At 46.0% G+C, this 16,251-nt stretch overlaps 1 protein-coding gene across 1 annotated transcript; it reads left to right on the top strand.

Annotated features, from left to right (window-relative positions):
• The first annotated feature begins 417 nt into the window (after window positions 1–417).
• Window positions 418–1,785, top strand: LOC124040714 (acyl-CoA desaturase-like). Its single transcript, XM_046357795.1, has 2 exons — window positions 418–660; window positions 1,575–1,785. The coding sequence occupies exons 1-2, from the start codon at window positions 438–440 to the stop codon at window positions 1,778–1,780; spliced, it is 429 nt and encodes a 142-aa protein (XP_046213751.1). The 5' UTR covers window positions 418–437; the 3' UTR covers window positions 1,781–1,785.
• Window positions 1,786–16,251: the final 14,466 nt, after the last annotated feature.

Below are 16,251 nucleotides of genomic sequence, written 5' to 3'. Positions count from 1 at the left end.
TATTACTAGATGTAATAGAGGATATGTCTCTGGTCTTCTCCACAGGTATTACTAGATGTAATAGAGGATATGTCTCTGGTCTTCTCCACAGGTATTACTAGATGTAATAGAGGATATGTCTCTGGTCTTCTCCACAGGTATTACTAGATGTAATAGAGGATATGTCTCTGGTCCACAGGTATTACTAGATGTAATAGAGGATATGTCTCTGGTCTTCTCCACAGGTATTACTAGATGTAATAGAGGATATGTCTCTGGTCTTCTCCACAGGTATTACTAGATGTAATAGAGGATATGTCTCTGGTCTTCTCCACAGGTATTACTAGATGTATTACTAGATGTAATAGAGGATATGTCTCTGGTCTTCTCCACAGGTATTACTAGATGTAATAGAGGATATGTCTCTGGTCTCTGGTCTTCTCCACAGGTATTACAAGATGTCAGTGGTCCTGATGTGCTTCTCCATCCCCATGTTTGTTCCTTGGTGCCTGTGGGGAGAGAGCCTGTGGCTGGGCTACTTCGTGCCGGGTCTGCTGAGGTACACCCTGGTACTGAACGCTACCTGGCTGGTCAACAGTGCTGCCCACATGTGGGGAAACCGGCCCTACGACACCAACATCAACCCCAGAGAGAACAAGTTTGTCACCCTTAGTGCCATAGGTATGTTAGCTACCTCTTGCCATTTTAAAAGATCTTAAGATCTTTCATTAAGTCGCTCCTTTATAACATGGTAGTAGTTATATCGTAGATGACTCTATACTGGGGTCTCCTGAGTGGCGCAGTGGTCTAAGGCACTGCATCGCATTGCTAGCTGTGCCGCTAGAGATTCTGGGTTCGAGTCCAGCCTCTGTCGCGACCGGGAGACCCGTGGGGCAGCGCACAATTGGCCCAGCGTCGTCTGGGTTGGGGGAGGGTTTGGTCGGCAGGGATGTCCTTGTCCCGTCACGCACTAGCGACTCCTGTGGCGGGCCGGACCGGGCGCAGTGCACGCTGACACGGTCACCAGGTGTACGGCGTTTCCTCCGACACATTAGTGCTTCCGGGTTAAGTGGCCGTTGTGTCTAGAAGCAGTGCGGCTTGGGGCCGGGTTGTGTATCGGAGGACGCACGGCTCTCGACCATCGCCTCTCCTGAGTCCGTAGGGGAGTTGCAGCGATGAGACAAGACTGTAACGACCAATTGGAAACCATGAAATTGGGGAGAAAACAGGGGTAGATAAATGACTCTATATTACACAATTATCGCAGAACAGTAGCCTAACAGAACGAGCGTTGATTTCTGTGCTTGTAATTACCTTCCTGGGTGATATTAAACATGTGATGTATTTAACCTGCTGTCAGTTGACTCTGATTACACCAGTTTGTTCAAAGAGATCAAAAGGGGATTGGTTGTTCATTATCGATGACGAGCAAGTTTATGAATTTTAGGTTTTGGAGTTGACAGAAAATAATATTTATAGTAGCTCTATATCAAACCATGTGTGGGTGTTCACATCTTACAAGATATCTTGAATGTGTGATTCTGTGTAAATAACGGCCAACGGTTATCCTGACTGTGGTTTCCTGTCACTTTCAGGTGAGGGGTTCCATAACTATCACCACACCTTCCCATATGATTATGCATCCAGTGAGTTTGGCTGCAAACTGAACCTGACCACCTGTTTCATCGACTTGATGTGTTTCCTCGGCCTGGCAAAGGACCGCAAGAGAGTGACCCCTGAAATAGTGCTGGCCCGGGCTCAGCGCACTGGGGACGGAAGCACCCGGAACCGGAGTGGCTAAGAGGTTGTCCCCAATCTCAAAAAGCTCCAAAACAAAAACCAATGTAAAAAAAAACTAAAAAAAAATACATATATATATAAAACCGACAAAAGTTTAGTTTGCAGTGTAATTTTGAGAGATGCTTCTCTATCTTGTAGCTACAGTCACAGCTTCACTCTTCTCCTTTGTGAGCTTTTTACGGATTTCCTAAAGAGTTCTTAAAGATTCGTGTTAGCTTTTAAAATAGGGACTTTAATCACCTTACGTTTTACTGTTTAATTTCTTCTACGCTGCAGCAAATAGTGTTGTGTGAAATGGTACAAATCTGTCTGTTGCCAAAGCTGGTATGCTGCCATTGGTCGAGCCTCCCTCAGTAGGCTGGAGGAGGTGTTCATGAGCTGTGAATGCTTCTTCTGCTGCATTGTTACATTGATGTTGCCTAGGCAATCAATCCAGAGTTTCTCTTTAATACTGCTGTCAAGTATTAAAGGAGAGATTTGAAAAAATAAGAAAGCTTTTTAAAAAAAAACAAGAAGAGAAAAAAAAAACATTTTAAACTTGTTTATTGTGACACCTTTTAAATCTCCCGTCTTGAAGTGAAGCTGTCAGTTGTGTCCATAGCAACCAACACAGATACTTTTCTATTCTCGAAGTAACTGTCCAGTGAAGGTCTCACTTTTAAAAGGTCATATTCTGTTTACTCAAACCCAAAGAATGTTGCGGACTCGTCCTGTACTTGTATTTGTGGCCAAAAGCATAAATTGGGAGGAAGAAAGGAAAGAAAAACAAAACACTTCAAAACCTCCAATTCAAAGTTACATCTCTAACAGACGGTTTTCTATTTCCTCATAGAGTATGAGGTGCTGGCCAATCAGAGGTTTACTCACATGAATATTTTGAATGACCGGTAGATACGCCCACACCATTCCAACACAGACATTTTTTTTTAAATTTGAAGGAAAACTATTTCATATTTCATAAAAAATCTGGAAGTTACTTTAATACTCAATGATTTACTGGATATTAATGAGGAATAGAGTCCTGAAACGTGGAAAACCATGTTCCATTTCATAGAGTATATGAGATTTATTAGGTTTCAACTGACTTGGTTGTTATTCAACATTGTTACAGTTTACAGCACAGTGTTTAAATGATACGGAAGGAATCTTACTTTATTGAGAGGGGTCGCAGTGGAACTGGATAAATGAGAGGGGTCGCAGTGGAACTGGATAAATGAGAGGGGTCGCAGTGGAACTGGATAAATGAGAGGGGTCGCAGTGGAACTGGATAAATGAGAGGGGTCGCAGTGGAACTGGATAAATGAGAGGGGTCGCAGTGGAACTGGATAAATGAGAGGGGTCGCAGTGGAACTGGATAAATGAGAGGGGTCGCAGTGGAACAGGATAAATGAGAGGGGTCGCAGTGGAACTGGATAAATGAGAGGGGTCGCAGTGGAACTGGATAAATGAGAGGGGTCGCAGTGGAACTGGATAAATGAGAGGGGTCGCAGTGGAACTGGATAAATGAGAGGGTCGCAGTGGAACTGGATAAATGAGAGGGGTCGCAGTGGAACAGGATAAATGAGAGGGGTCGCAGTGGAACAGGATAAATGAGAGGGGTCGCAGTGGAACTGGATAAATGAGAGGGGTCGCAGTGGAACTGGATAAATGAGAGGGGTCGCAGTGGAACTGGATAAATGAGAGGGGTCGCAGTGGAACTGGATAAATGAGAGGGGTCGCAGTGGAACTGGATAAATGAGAGGGGTCGCAGTGGAACTGGATAAATGAGAGGGGTCGCAGTGGAACTGGATAAATGAGAGGGGTCGCAGTGGAACTGGATAAATGAGAGGGGTCGCAGTGGAACTGGATAAATGAGAGGGGTCGCAGTGGAACTGGATAAATGAGAGGGGTCGCAGTGGAACTGGATAAATGAGAGGGTCGCAGTGGAACTGGATAAATGAGAGGGGTCGCAGTGGAACTGGATAAATGAGAGGGTCGCAGTGGAACTGGATAAATGAGAGGGGTCGCAGTGGAACTGGATAAATGAGAGGGGTCGCAGTGGAACTGGATAAATGAGAGGGGTCGCAGTGGAACAGGATAAATGAGAGGGGTCGCAGTGGAACTGGATAAATGAGAGGGGTCGCAGTGGAACTGGATAAATGAGAGGGTCGCAGTGGAACTGGATAAATGAGAGGGGTCGCAGTGGAACTGGATAAATGAGAGGGGTCGCAGTGGAACTGGATAAATGAGAGGGTCGCAGTGGAACAGGATAAATGAGAGGGGTCGCAGTGGAACAGGATAAATGAGAGGGGTCGCAGTGGAACTGGATAAATGAGAGGGGTCGCAGTGGAACTGGATAAATGAGAGGGGTCGCAGTGGAACTGGATAAATGAGAGGGGTCGCAGTGGAACTGGATAAATGAGAGGGGTCGCAGTGGAACTGGATAAATGAGAGGGTCGCAGTGGAACTGGATAAATGAGAGGGTCGCAGTGGAACTGGATAAATGAGAGGGTCGCAGTGGAACTGGATAAATGAGAGGGGTCGCAGTGGAACTGGATAAATGAGAGGGGTCGCAGTGGAACTGGATAAATGAGAGGGGTCGCAGTGGAACAGGATAAATGAGAGGGGTCGCAGTGGAACTGGATAAATGAGAGGGTCGCAGTGGAACTGGATAAATGAGAGGGTCGCAGTGGAACTGGATAAATGAGAGGGGTCGCAGTGGAACTGGATAAATGAGAGGGGTCGCAGTGGAACAGGATAAATGAGAGGGGTCGCAGTGGAACAGGATAAATGAGAGGGGTCGCAGTGGAACTGGATAAATGAGAGGGGTCGCAGTGGAACTGGATAAATGAGAGGGGTCGCAGTGGAACTGGATAAATGAGAGGGGTCGCAGTGGAACTGGATAACATTTACATTACATTTAAGTCATTTAGCAGACGCTCTTATCCAGAGCGACTTACAAATTGGTGCATTCACCTTATGACATCCAGTGGGACAGTCACTTAACAATAGTGCATCTAAAACTTAGGGGGGTGGGGTGAGAGGGATTACTTAACCTATCCTAGGTATTCCTTAAAGAGGTGGGGTTTCAGGTGTCTCCGGAAGGTGGTGATTGACTCCGCTGTCCTGGCGTCGTGAGGGAGTTTGTTCCACCATTGGGGGCCAGGGCAGCGAACAGTTTTGACTGGGCTGAGCGGGAGCTGTACTTCCTCAGTGGTAGGGAGGCGAGCAGGCCAGAGGTGGATGAACGCAGTGCCCTTGTTTGGGTGTAGGGCCTGATCAGAGCCTGGAGGTACTGAGGTGCCGTTCCCCTCACAGCTCCGTAGGCAAGCACCATGGTCTTGTAGCGGATGCGAGCTTCAACTGGAAGCCAGTGGAGAGAACGGAGGAGCGGGGTGACGTGAGAGAACTTGGGAAGGTTGAACACCAGACGGGCTGCGGCGTTCTGGATGAGTTGAAGGGTTTAATGGCACAGGCAGGGAGCCCAGCCAACAGCGAGTTGCAGTAATCCAGACGGGAGATGACAAGTGCCTGGATTAGGACCTGCGCCGCTTCCTGTGTGAGGCAGGGTCGTACTCTGCGGATGTTGTAGAGCATGAACCTACAGGAACGGGCCACCGCCTTGATGTTAGTTGAGAACGACAGGGTGTTGTCCAGGATCACGCCAAGGTTCTTGGCGCTCTGGGAGGAGGACACAATGGAGTTGTCGACCGTGATGGCGAGATCATGGAACGGGCAGTCCTTCCCCGGGAGGAAGAGCAGCTCCGTCTTGCCGAGGTTCAGCTTGAGGTGGTGATCCGTCATCCACACTGATATGTCTGCCAGACATGCAGAGATGCGATTCGCCACCTGGTCATCAGAAGGGGGAAAGGAGAAGATTAATTGTGTGTCGTCTGCATAGCAATGATAAGAGAGACCATGTGAGGTTATGACAGAGCCAAGTGACTTGGTGTATAGCGAGAATAGGAGAGGGCCAAGAACAGAGCCCTGGGGGACACCAGTGGTGAGAGCGCGTGGTGAGGAGACAGATTCTCGCCACGCCACCTGGTAGGTGCGACCTGTCAGGTAGGACGCAATCCAAGCGTGGGCCGCGCCGGAGATGCCCAACTCGGAGAGGGTGGAGAGGAGGATCTGATGGTTCACAGTATCGAAGGCAGCCGATAGATCTAGAAGGATGAGAGCAGAGGAGAGAGAGTTAGCTTTAGCAGTGCGGAGCGCCTCCGTGATACAGAGGAGAGCAGTCTCAGTTGAATGACTAGTCTTGAAACCTGACTGATTTGGATCAAGAAGGTCATTCAGAGAGAGATAGCGGGAGAGCTGGCCAAGGACGGCACGTTCAAGAGTTTTGGAGAGAAAAGAAAGAAGGGATACTGGTCTGTAATTGTTGACATCGGAGGGATCGAGTGTAGGTTTTTTCAGAAGGGGTGCAACTCTCGCTCTCTTGAAGACGGAAGGGACGTAGCCAACGGTCAGGGATGAGTTGATGAGCGAGGTGAGGTAAGGGAGAAGGTCTCCGGAAATGGTCTGGAGAAGAGAGGAGGGGATAGGGTCAAGCGGGCAGGTTGTTGGGCGGCCGGCCGTCACAAGACGCGAGATTTCATCTGGAGAGAGAGGGGAGAAAGAGGTCAGAGCACAGGGTAGGGCAGTGTGAGCAGAACCAGCGGTGTCGTTTGACTTAGCAAACGAGGATCGGATGTCGTCGACCTTCTTTTCAAAATGGTTGACGAAGTCATCTGCAGAGAGGGAGGAGGGGGGAGGGGCGGAGGATTCAGGAGGGAGGAGAAGGTGGCAAAGAGCTTCCTAGGGTTAGAGGCAGATGCTTGGAATTTAGCGTGGTAGAAAGTGGCTTTAGCAGCAGAGACAGAGGAGGAAAATGTAGAGAGGAGGGAGTGAAAGGATGCCAGGTCCGCAGGGAGGCGAGTTTTCCTCCATTTCCGCTCGGCTGCCCGGAGCCCTGTTCTGTGAGCTCGCAATGAGTCATCGAGCCACGGAGCGGGAGGGGAGGACCGAGCCGGCCTGGAGGATAGGGGACATAGAGAGTCAAGGGATGCAGAGAGGGAGGAGAGGAGGGTTGAGGAGGCAGAATCAGGAGATAGGTGGGAGAAGGTTTGAGCGGAGGGAAGAGATGATAGGATGGAAGAGGAGAGAGTAGCGGGGGAGAGAGAGCGAAGGTTGGGACGGCGCGATACCATCCGAGTAGGGGCAGTGTGGGAGGTGTTGGATGAGAGCGAGAGGGAAAAGGATACAAGGCAGTGGTCGGAGACTTGGAGGGAGTTGCAGTGAGGTTAGTGGAAGAACAGCATCTAGTAAAGATGAGGTCGAGCGTATTGCCTGCCTTGTGAGTAGGGGGGAAGGTGAGAGGGTGAGGTCAAAAGAGGAGAGGAGTGGAAAGAAGGAGGCAGAGAGGAAAGAGTCAAAGGTAGACGTGGGGAGGTTAAAGTCGCCCAGAACTGTGAGAGGTGAGCCGTCCTCAGGAAAGGAGCTTATCAAGGCATCAAGCTCATTGATGAACTCTCCGAGGGAACCTGGAGGGCGATAAATGATAAGGATGTTAAGCTTGAAAGGGCTAGTAACTGTGACAGCATGGAATTCAAAGGAGGCGATAGACAGATGGGTAAGGGGAGAAAGAGAGAATGACCACTTGGGAGAGATGAGGATCCCGGTGCCACCACCCCGCTGACCAGATGCTCTCGGGGTGTGCGAGAACACGTGGGCGGACGAAGAGAGAGCAGTAGGAGTAGCAGTGTTGTCTGTGGTGATCCATGTTTCCGTCAGTGCCAAGAAGTCGAGGGACTGGAGGGAGGCATAGGCTGAGATGAACTCTGCCTTGTTGACCGCAGATTGGCAGTTCCAGAGGCTACCGGAGACCTGGAACTCCACGTGGGTCGTGCGCGCTGGGACCACCAGAGTAGGGTGGCCGCGGCCACGCGGTGAGGAGCGTTTGTATGGTCTGTGCAGAGAGGAGAGAACAGGGATAAACAGACACATAGTTGACAGGCTACAGAAGAGGCTACGCTAATGCAAAGGAGATTGGAATGACAAGTGGACTACACGTCTCGAATGTTCAGAAAGTTAAGCTACGTAGCAAGAATCTTATTGACTAAAATGATTAAAATGATACAGTACTGCTGAAGTAGGCTAGCTGGCAGTGGCTGCGTTGTTGACACTACACTAATCAAGTCGTTCCGTTGAGTGTACTAGTTTCTGCAGTGTTGCTATTCGGGGCTAGCAGGCTAGCTAGCAGTGTTGTTTACGTTACGTTGCGTTAAAAGAACGACAATAGATGGCTAGCGAACCTAGAAAATCGCTCTAGACTACACAATTATCTTTGATACAAAGACGGCTATGTAGCTAGCTAAGTAGCTAGCTACGATCAAACAAATCAAACCGTTGTACTGTAATGAAATGAAGTGAAAATGTGATACAACCTGTGAATGCGACCGGGTAGTTGAGTTCTATACAGAAGACGTTGGCTAGCGTTGGCTAGCTGTTGGCTAGCTAGCAGAGTCACCTACGTTAAGGACGACAAATAGCTGGCTAGCTAACCTCGGTAAATTAAGATAATCACTCTAAGACTACACACTCTAAACCTAAACAACACAATTATCTTGGATACGATGATACGAAGACAGCAAAGACAGCTATGTAGGTAGCTAACACTAAACTAATCAAGTCGTTCAGTTGAGTGTAAAAGTTTCTCAGTGCAGCTAATCAGTGGACGTTAGCTAGCTGGCTAGTGAAGACTACGTTAGGACGGCGAAATACGATAATTACGCAATTATCTTTGATACAAAGACGGCTATGTAGCTAGCTGAGAAGAAATTGCTAAGATAAGACAAATCACACCGTTGTGATATAATGAAATATAATGAAAAAGTTATACTACCCGTTGGAGCGACGTGCAGATGCGACCACTCGCTCCAACCGGAACCGGATAAATGAGAGGGGTCGCAGTGGAACTGGATAAATGAGAGGGGTCGCAGTGGAACTGGATAAATGAGAGGGGTCGCAGTGGAACTGGATAAATGAGAGGGGTCGCAGTGGAACTGGATAAATGAGAGGGGTCGTAGTGGAACTGGATAAATGAGAGGGGTCGCAGTGGAACTGGATAAATGAGAGGGGTCGCAGTTGAACTGGATAAATGAGAGGGGTCGCAGTGGACTGGATAAATGAGAGGGGTCGTAGTGGAACTGGATAAATGAGAGGGGTCGCAGTGGAACTGGATAAATGAGAGGGGTCGCAGTGGAACTGGATAAATGAGAGGGGTCGCAGTGGAACTGGATAAATGAGAGGGGTCGCAGTGGAACTGGATAAATGAGAGGGTCGCAGTGGAACAGGATAAATGAGAGGGGTCGCAGTGGAACTGGATAAAGCACAGGCATGGCGGTCCTATCACAAAAATAGATTTTATACATCTTAGAAAACAAATGAAGAATACATGCTCCCCCTCCCTAGACTGTCAACCAGGTTAGAGCTATACAAGAGGGCATAAAAAGTAAAAAATGTTTTTTTTAATGTGCTGTTTCTTATAGAAGCAGGGCTGATTAACCACATCTGGGGCCCTAGGCAATCATATTTTGAAGCCCCCCTCCCCTCATGGCAGTGGAGCAAGACATTTTTTTAAAGCTAACTTCCTGCAATTGTACACATTTTGCCATGAGGCAAAGCTAAGAAAAATGTCAGCTTTAAAGCTAATTTCCCAGTTAGTAATCCGGCCATGAATACGAAACAGTTCTCTGTCTATGCCATGGCCATTCTACTGTAGGCTGTGTGTACTTTCTACAAGTTATTTGTAGTCTACAGCACTTTTTAAATGCATTGACAAAAACACAACTCAATAAAAAATGATTTGTTGATAAAAGTAAACTAGTTAAAAGGTGAATGTAAAATGTAGTTGTTAGGATTATGGCCATAAAATGTTCTTCTGAATCCCTGAAGAGGGACCTGTAGTATTTCTGTTTCCCTTTATTGAACTAGGCAAGTCAGTTAAGAACACATTCTTATTAACAATGACGGCCTAGGAACAGTGGGTTAACTGGCCTCGGAACAGTGGGGTTAACTGGTCTAGGAACAGTGGGTTAACTGGCATAGGAACAGTGGGGTTAACTGGTCTAGGAACAGTGAGTTAACTAGCCTAGGAACAGTGGGGTTAACTGGTCTAGGAACAGTGGGTTAACTGGCCTCGGAACAGTGGGTTAACTGGTCGAGGAACAGTGGGTAAACTGGTCTAGGAACAGTGGGGTTAACTGGTCTAGGAACAGTGGGGTTAACTGGTCTAGGATCAGTGGGTTAACTGGTCTAGGAACAGTGGGTTAACTGGTCTAGGAACAGTGGGGTTAACTGGTCTAGGAACAGTGGGTTAACTGGTCTAGGAACAGTGGGTTAACTGGTCTAGGAACAGTGGGGTTAACTGGTCTAGGAACAGTGGGTTAACTGGTCTAGGAACAGTGGGTTAACTGGTCTAGGAACAGTGGGTTAACTGGTCTAGGAACAGTGGGTTAACTGGTCTAGGAACAGTGGGGTTAACTGGTCTAGGAACAGTGGGGTTAACTGGTCTAGGAACAGTGGGGTTAACTGGTCTAGGAACAGTGGGGTTAACTGGTCTAGGAACAGTGGGGTTAACTGGTCTAAGAACAGTGGGTTAACTGGTCTAGGAACAGTGGGGTTAACTGGTCTAGGATCAGTGGGTTAACTGGTCTAGGAACAGTGGGTTAACTGGTCTAGGAACAGTGGGGTTAACTGGTCTAGGAACAGTGGGTTAACTGGTCTAGGAACAGTGGGGTTAACTGGTCTAGGAACAGTGGGTTAACTGGTCTAGAAACAGTGGGTTAACTGGTCTAGAAACAGTGGGTTAACTGGTCTAGAAACAGTGGGTTAACTGGTCTAGAAACAGTGGGTTAACTGGTCTAGGAACAGTGGGGGGCAGAACGATAGATTTTTATCTTGTCAGCTCGGTGATTTGATCTAGCATCCTTTGATCTAGCATCCCCATAATGCTTAGGGTCATGCATACAAATGCTGGGAAGGCCATTATTATGGTTACCATGGCTACGTCCCCATAAGATGACAATGCCCCCGGATCCACAATGGGGCACAAGTGGTTTGATAAGCATGAAAACGATGTAAACCAAGTGCCGTCTCGGTCACCAGATCTCAACCCAATTGAACACTTTTACGGGAGATTCTGAAGCGGCCCCCTGAGACGGCGTTTTACACCGCCGCCAACAAAACACCAAACTGGTGGAATTTCTCCTGGAATAATGGTGTCGCAACCCTCCCAACAGAGTTCCAGACACGTGTAGAATCTATGCCACGGTGAAGCTGTTCTGGCAACCCTCCCAACAGAGTTCCAGACACGTGTAGAATCTATGCCACGGTGAAGCTGTTCTGGCAACCCTCCCAACAGAGTTCCAGACACGTGTAGAATCTATGCCACTGTGAAGCTGTTCTGGCAACCCTCCCAACAGAGTTCCAGACACGTGTAGAATCTATGCCACGGTGAAGCTGTTCTGGCAACCCTCCCAACAGAGTTCCAGACACGAGTAGAATCTATGCCAAGGTGAAGCTGTTCTGGCTGGTGGTGGGCCAGCGTTCTGTTGACACGATGTTGGTGTTGTTTTTATTTAGCCAGTTACCTCTATGTGCCCATAATGTGCCATTGGTTGGACATGTCTAGTGCAGCCTTACCATAGAGCTGTTATTAACCCCTTGTAGCTGGATAATGCTGTTTAGAAAGCTACTTAGGTCATACGATTGTACATGATTTTAAAACTTTTTCAGACATTTAGCAGACGGCTCTTATCCAGAGCAAATTACAGGAGTAATTAGGGTTAAGTGCCTTGCGCAAGGGCACATCGGCATATATATTTTTCCTCTCACCTAGTCAGCTCTGGGATTCGAACCAGTGACCTTTCGGTTACTGCGCCAACGCTTAAAAGTGTGGTCTTTGTCATAACCTAAACAACTGCCCTGATTTCCCTGACACTAGCTAAATAAAGTCAATTAGTTGTTACCGGAGACAGTCGTATAGCAACAGATAACATTGACACGGAAGCATTGTGTTTGTCTCAGTAAAGGTAGTAACACCTGCAGTAGGCCCAGGTGTTATTTGGACGATAGAAGATCTAGGGGCTGTTTGGATCTTCTACAGAGGCTCAGATTGTGATTTAGGAGCTTGTTCAATAGGGGAGTTACTTTTCATTCAACTTGAAAGATTATGTTTGTATGTGAACTTGACTAAATGTTCTGCATTTATTGTGTATTTCTTTTGCCATTTTGTGGTTTTCATTTACTGAAAGAAAATGGCATGAAAATGTTTTGCTTTAAGTACTTTTTTCCTTTGGCAGTAGCACAGAACGTCTAAAATGAATTATCTGAGCACCTTTTTAAACAATTTTAAAGGTTCGAAAGCAGCTATTTTTATCGCAATGTCTAGCATTTCTGGGTAACAATTAACTACCTTACTGTGATTGTTTTCAATTAAAATGGTCAAAAATAAAAATAGCTTTGTAGCAAAGAGCAATTTCTCAAGCAAATGTTTAGCTTGAACTGTCTGGAAGTGGTTCTGAGTGGGGAGGGGGAAACTGAAAACCAGCTGGTATTGACAGAGAGGTCTGGAACTCTCTTTCTTATTGGTCGATTAACTCATTTACCACATGGTGATGTCACCATGTCAGGCCAAAACTCCCTCTCACCAAAACAGGCTGAAATTTCAGGCAGTCTTTTCAAACAGCTCTTACCACTAAAAGGAAATATATATATATATATATAAAACACAGGAAATCACATTGTTGACTGTACTTTAAAAGACTGAGTCGGGATACTCTACTACTGCCCAATGCCTTATGATTACAGTAATCCATTCCTGATCCTTTCTGTGTTCACATCCCGTTTAGTTAGGTTAAAAACAGCCAAAGGCAGTGAAAGGCAGAAATGACAGGTACCACAATGCAGATCTAAGTGTTTTAGTTCCATCAGATATGAATGAATTGGTGGTTTACTGTATTTAATGTACTTTAGTGGACAGTGGCTGAGTCCGATAGACGTGCCAACCTGAAGGAGGTACAGAGACAGGACATGATATCTGCCTGGAACTTTTTGAACAAAAAGGGGCTTTAATGTCAGCCGGGTCCCAGTTCCGGATTGGTTTGTGCTGTAGATCGAAACAGCTGTAGGAGTTGGATATACAGCACACGTTGATCTGGGAACAGGATTCTTTAATGTGAAATGCTACTGAGAACTCATCGTAGAGTTTTACTGAACTGCAAATTATTACAACAAGTCATTCAAATAATTCTCTTGCAGTATTATTCAACAATCTCCAAATAAATATGGTTAATTCTGTCATGTTGAGGGAAGCAAAACTGTTATCATTCTTATGTTCTGGTATATGTAAAATGTGAAATATATTCTGAAGTAAAATTCAGAGATATTTTCAATAAATGTATAATTAAATTAATTGTTGTCGCTCTACTGTTTTGCAGTGCAGTTATTTTCTCCAGTATTCTTGAAATGCCTTAGCAACAGTTGTGACACATTTTGCCTTAGCAACAGTCTGACACATTTTGCCTTAGCAACAGTCTGACACATTTTGCCTTAGCAACAGTCTGACACATTTTGCCTTAGCAACAGTCTGACACATTTTGCGAGGAGTGTTGTAATGCACTGTAAATAGAAGATTTTCTACAGGTGGGAAATATACTGTGTTGAAGATGCTGTATGTTCCTGTATTTAAATGCCACATTGATATTAATTAATATATTGTTCAAATGCCCAGTCAAATAAAAAATGCATTGTACCTTTTGCCTAATCTGTAAGTAAAGTTGTAAATAATAAATAATCTCAATAATAACAGACCTGATAATAAGCCAAAGCACAATCAACAAAGATGAGGGGAAATTAACTTGAGTCGTGTATTCACCAGGGCACACTGTTTCAAAACGTTTTGCAACAGAAAAGGAAAACAAGCGTTTCTTATTGGTGGATCAGTGGTCCCTAAACCTTTTATAGTCCTGTACCCCTTCACACATTCAACCTCCAGCTGCGTACCCCCTCTAGCACCATGGTCAGTCTCAAATGTTTTTTTTTTGCCATTGTAAGCCTGCCACACACACACACTATACGATACATTTATTAAACATAAGAATGAGTGTGAGTTTTTGTCACAACCCGGCTCGTGGGACGTGACACAGAGCTCCAATAGGACCAGGGCACAAATAATAATATAATAATAATCTATCATGTTGCTCTTTATTTAACCATCTTAAATAAAACTTTATTTGTTCATCAAAAATTGTGAATAACTCAGCTTGAAAGGATGCACATAACTCTGCAATGTTGGGTTGTATTGGAGAGAGTTTCCATCTAAAATCTTTTCCCACACACAGTCTGTGCCTGTATTTAGTTTTCATGCTAGTGAGGGCAGAGAATCCTCTCTCACATAGGTACATGGTTGCAAAGGGCATCAGTGTCTTAACAGCGCGATTTGCCAAGGCAGGATACTCTTGAGAGCAGCCCAATCCAGAAATCTGGCAGTGGCATCTGATTAAATTCAATTTTCACCGAACCGCTTGTTGCCGTTTTGATGAGGCTCTCTGTTCAGATATCGGTAAGTGGATTGGAGGCAGGGCATGAAAGGGATAACGATTCCAGTTGTTTGTGTCGTCCATTTCAGGAAAATACCTGCGTATTTGCTCACCCAACTCACTCAAGTGCTTTGCTATATATCACATTTGACATTGTCCGTAAGCTTGAGTTCATTTGCACACACAAAATCATACAATGATGGAAAGACCTGTGTGTTTTCCTTGTTAATGCAGACAGACAGGAGCTCCAACTTCTTAAAACTTCTTTGGGATCGGTGTCCCTTCCATGGGACGGTTGAGCTAATATAGGCTAATGCGATTAGCATGAGGTTGTAAGTATCAAGAACATTTTCTAGGACATAGACATATCTGATATTGGCAGAAAGCTTAAATTCTTGTTAATCTAACTGCATTGTCCAATTTACAGTAGCTGTTACAGTGAAAGAATACCATGCTATTGTTTGAGGAGATTTTGAACATGAAAAGTTCAAAAGGGGGTGTAAAGGATGTGAAACGTTATTTAGCACGCACAAACTAGCGGTGGTGCGCGCTAAATAGCGTTTCAATCGGCGACGCCACTTGCTCTGAGACCTTGAAGTAGTGGTTCCCCTCTGTTACAGGGGCAGTGAAAGGAGGCTACTCAGGCGAGAAAAAAAATCACCCAAATGTTTAGCCCCGTTGGAAAATATTATAATTTGTATTTTGCGTACCCCCGACGGCATTGCGCGTGTACCCCAGTTTGGGAATTCCTGCCTGTTTCAGCCCAACATTAAGCCACGGTATCTAGGATTTCATAACACGCCTCTGTTAGCTATCCCAACAAGACAATTCTCATCGGACCCGGGATTCAAACCTGCAACCCGTATTATTTTATTAAGGTAATAATAAGGGATGCCGGTTGAAATCCATGGACAAATATACAGGTCAGTTTGCTTATCTCTCCCTCAACGTCAACACAAGGAAGGAGATGATCGTGGACTACAGGAGACAGCAGAGAGACCAGGTCATGAGATCAGGAAAAACTCCAGGCCCGAGAAAAGACACGTACTAATTTTCCCACACCACTTTTGAACACGTGGTGCCACCTCTGGCTCATTCTGACGTCTTAATATCTAGTTCTTTATTATTATTATTATTATTTTTAAACCTTTGGGTTATGAGCGTATTGTTATTTTGTATTGCTAGATATTACTGCACTGTTTGAACTAGATACATAAGCATTTTGCTGGAACTGCGATAAAACGGTACGTAGCCGTACTTCAATGAGATTTGATTCCACTTAAAACATCATCTGGCTCAATCATGGGGCTCCATAAGGTGTGCGTTCTCTAATTCTCTCCTTCTCTCTTTCTTTCTCTCTCTCGGAGGACCTGAGCCCTAGAACCATGCCCCAGGACTACCTGACATGATGACTCCTTGCTGTCCCCAGTCCACCTGGCCATGCTGCTGCTCCAGTTTCAACTGGCCTGGGCCCTAGGACCATGTCCCAGGACTACCTGACATGAGGACTCCTTGCTGTCCCCAGTCCACCTGGCCATGCTCCTGCTCCAGTTTCAACTGTTCTGCCTTACTATTATTCAACCATGCTGGTCATTTATGAACATTTGAACATCTTGGCCACGTTCTGTTATAATCTCCACCCGGCACAGCCAGAAGAGGACTGGCCACCCCACATATGCTCTCTCTAATTCTCTCTTTCTTTCTCTCTCTCGGAGGACCTGAGCCCTAGGACCGTGCCCCAGGACTACCTGACATGATGGCTCCTTGCTGTCCCCAGTCCACCTGACTGTGCTGCTGCTCCAGTTTCAACTGTTCTGCCTTATTATTATTTGACCATGCTGGTCATTTATGAACATTTGAACATCTTGGTCATGTTCTGTTATAATCTCTACCCGGCACAGCCAGAAGA

The sequence above is a fragment of the Oncorhynchus gorbuscha genome, linkage group LG08 (genome assembly GCF_021184085.1).
Source record: "Oncorhynchus gorbuscha isolate QuinsamMale2020 ecotype Even-year linkage group LG08, OgorEven_v1.0, whole genome shotgun sequence".
NCBI lineage: Eukaryota > Metazoa > Chordata > Actinopteri > Salmoniformes > Salmonidae > Oncorhynchus > Oncorhynchus gorbuscha.
This window is presented reverse-complemented; position numbering and strand designations above follow the sequence as displayed.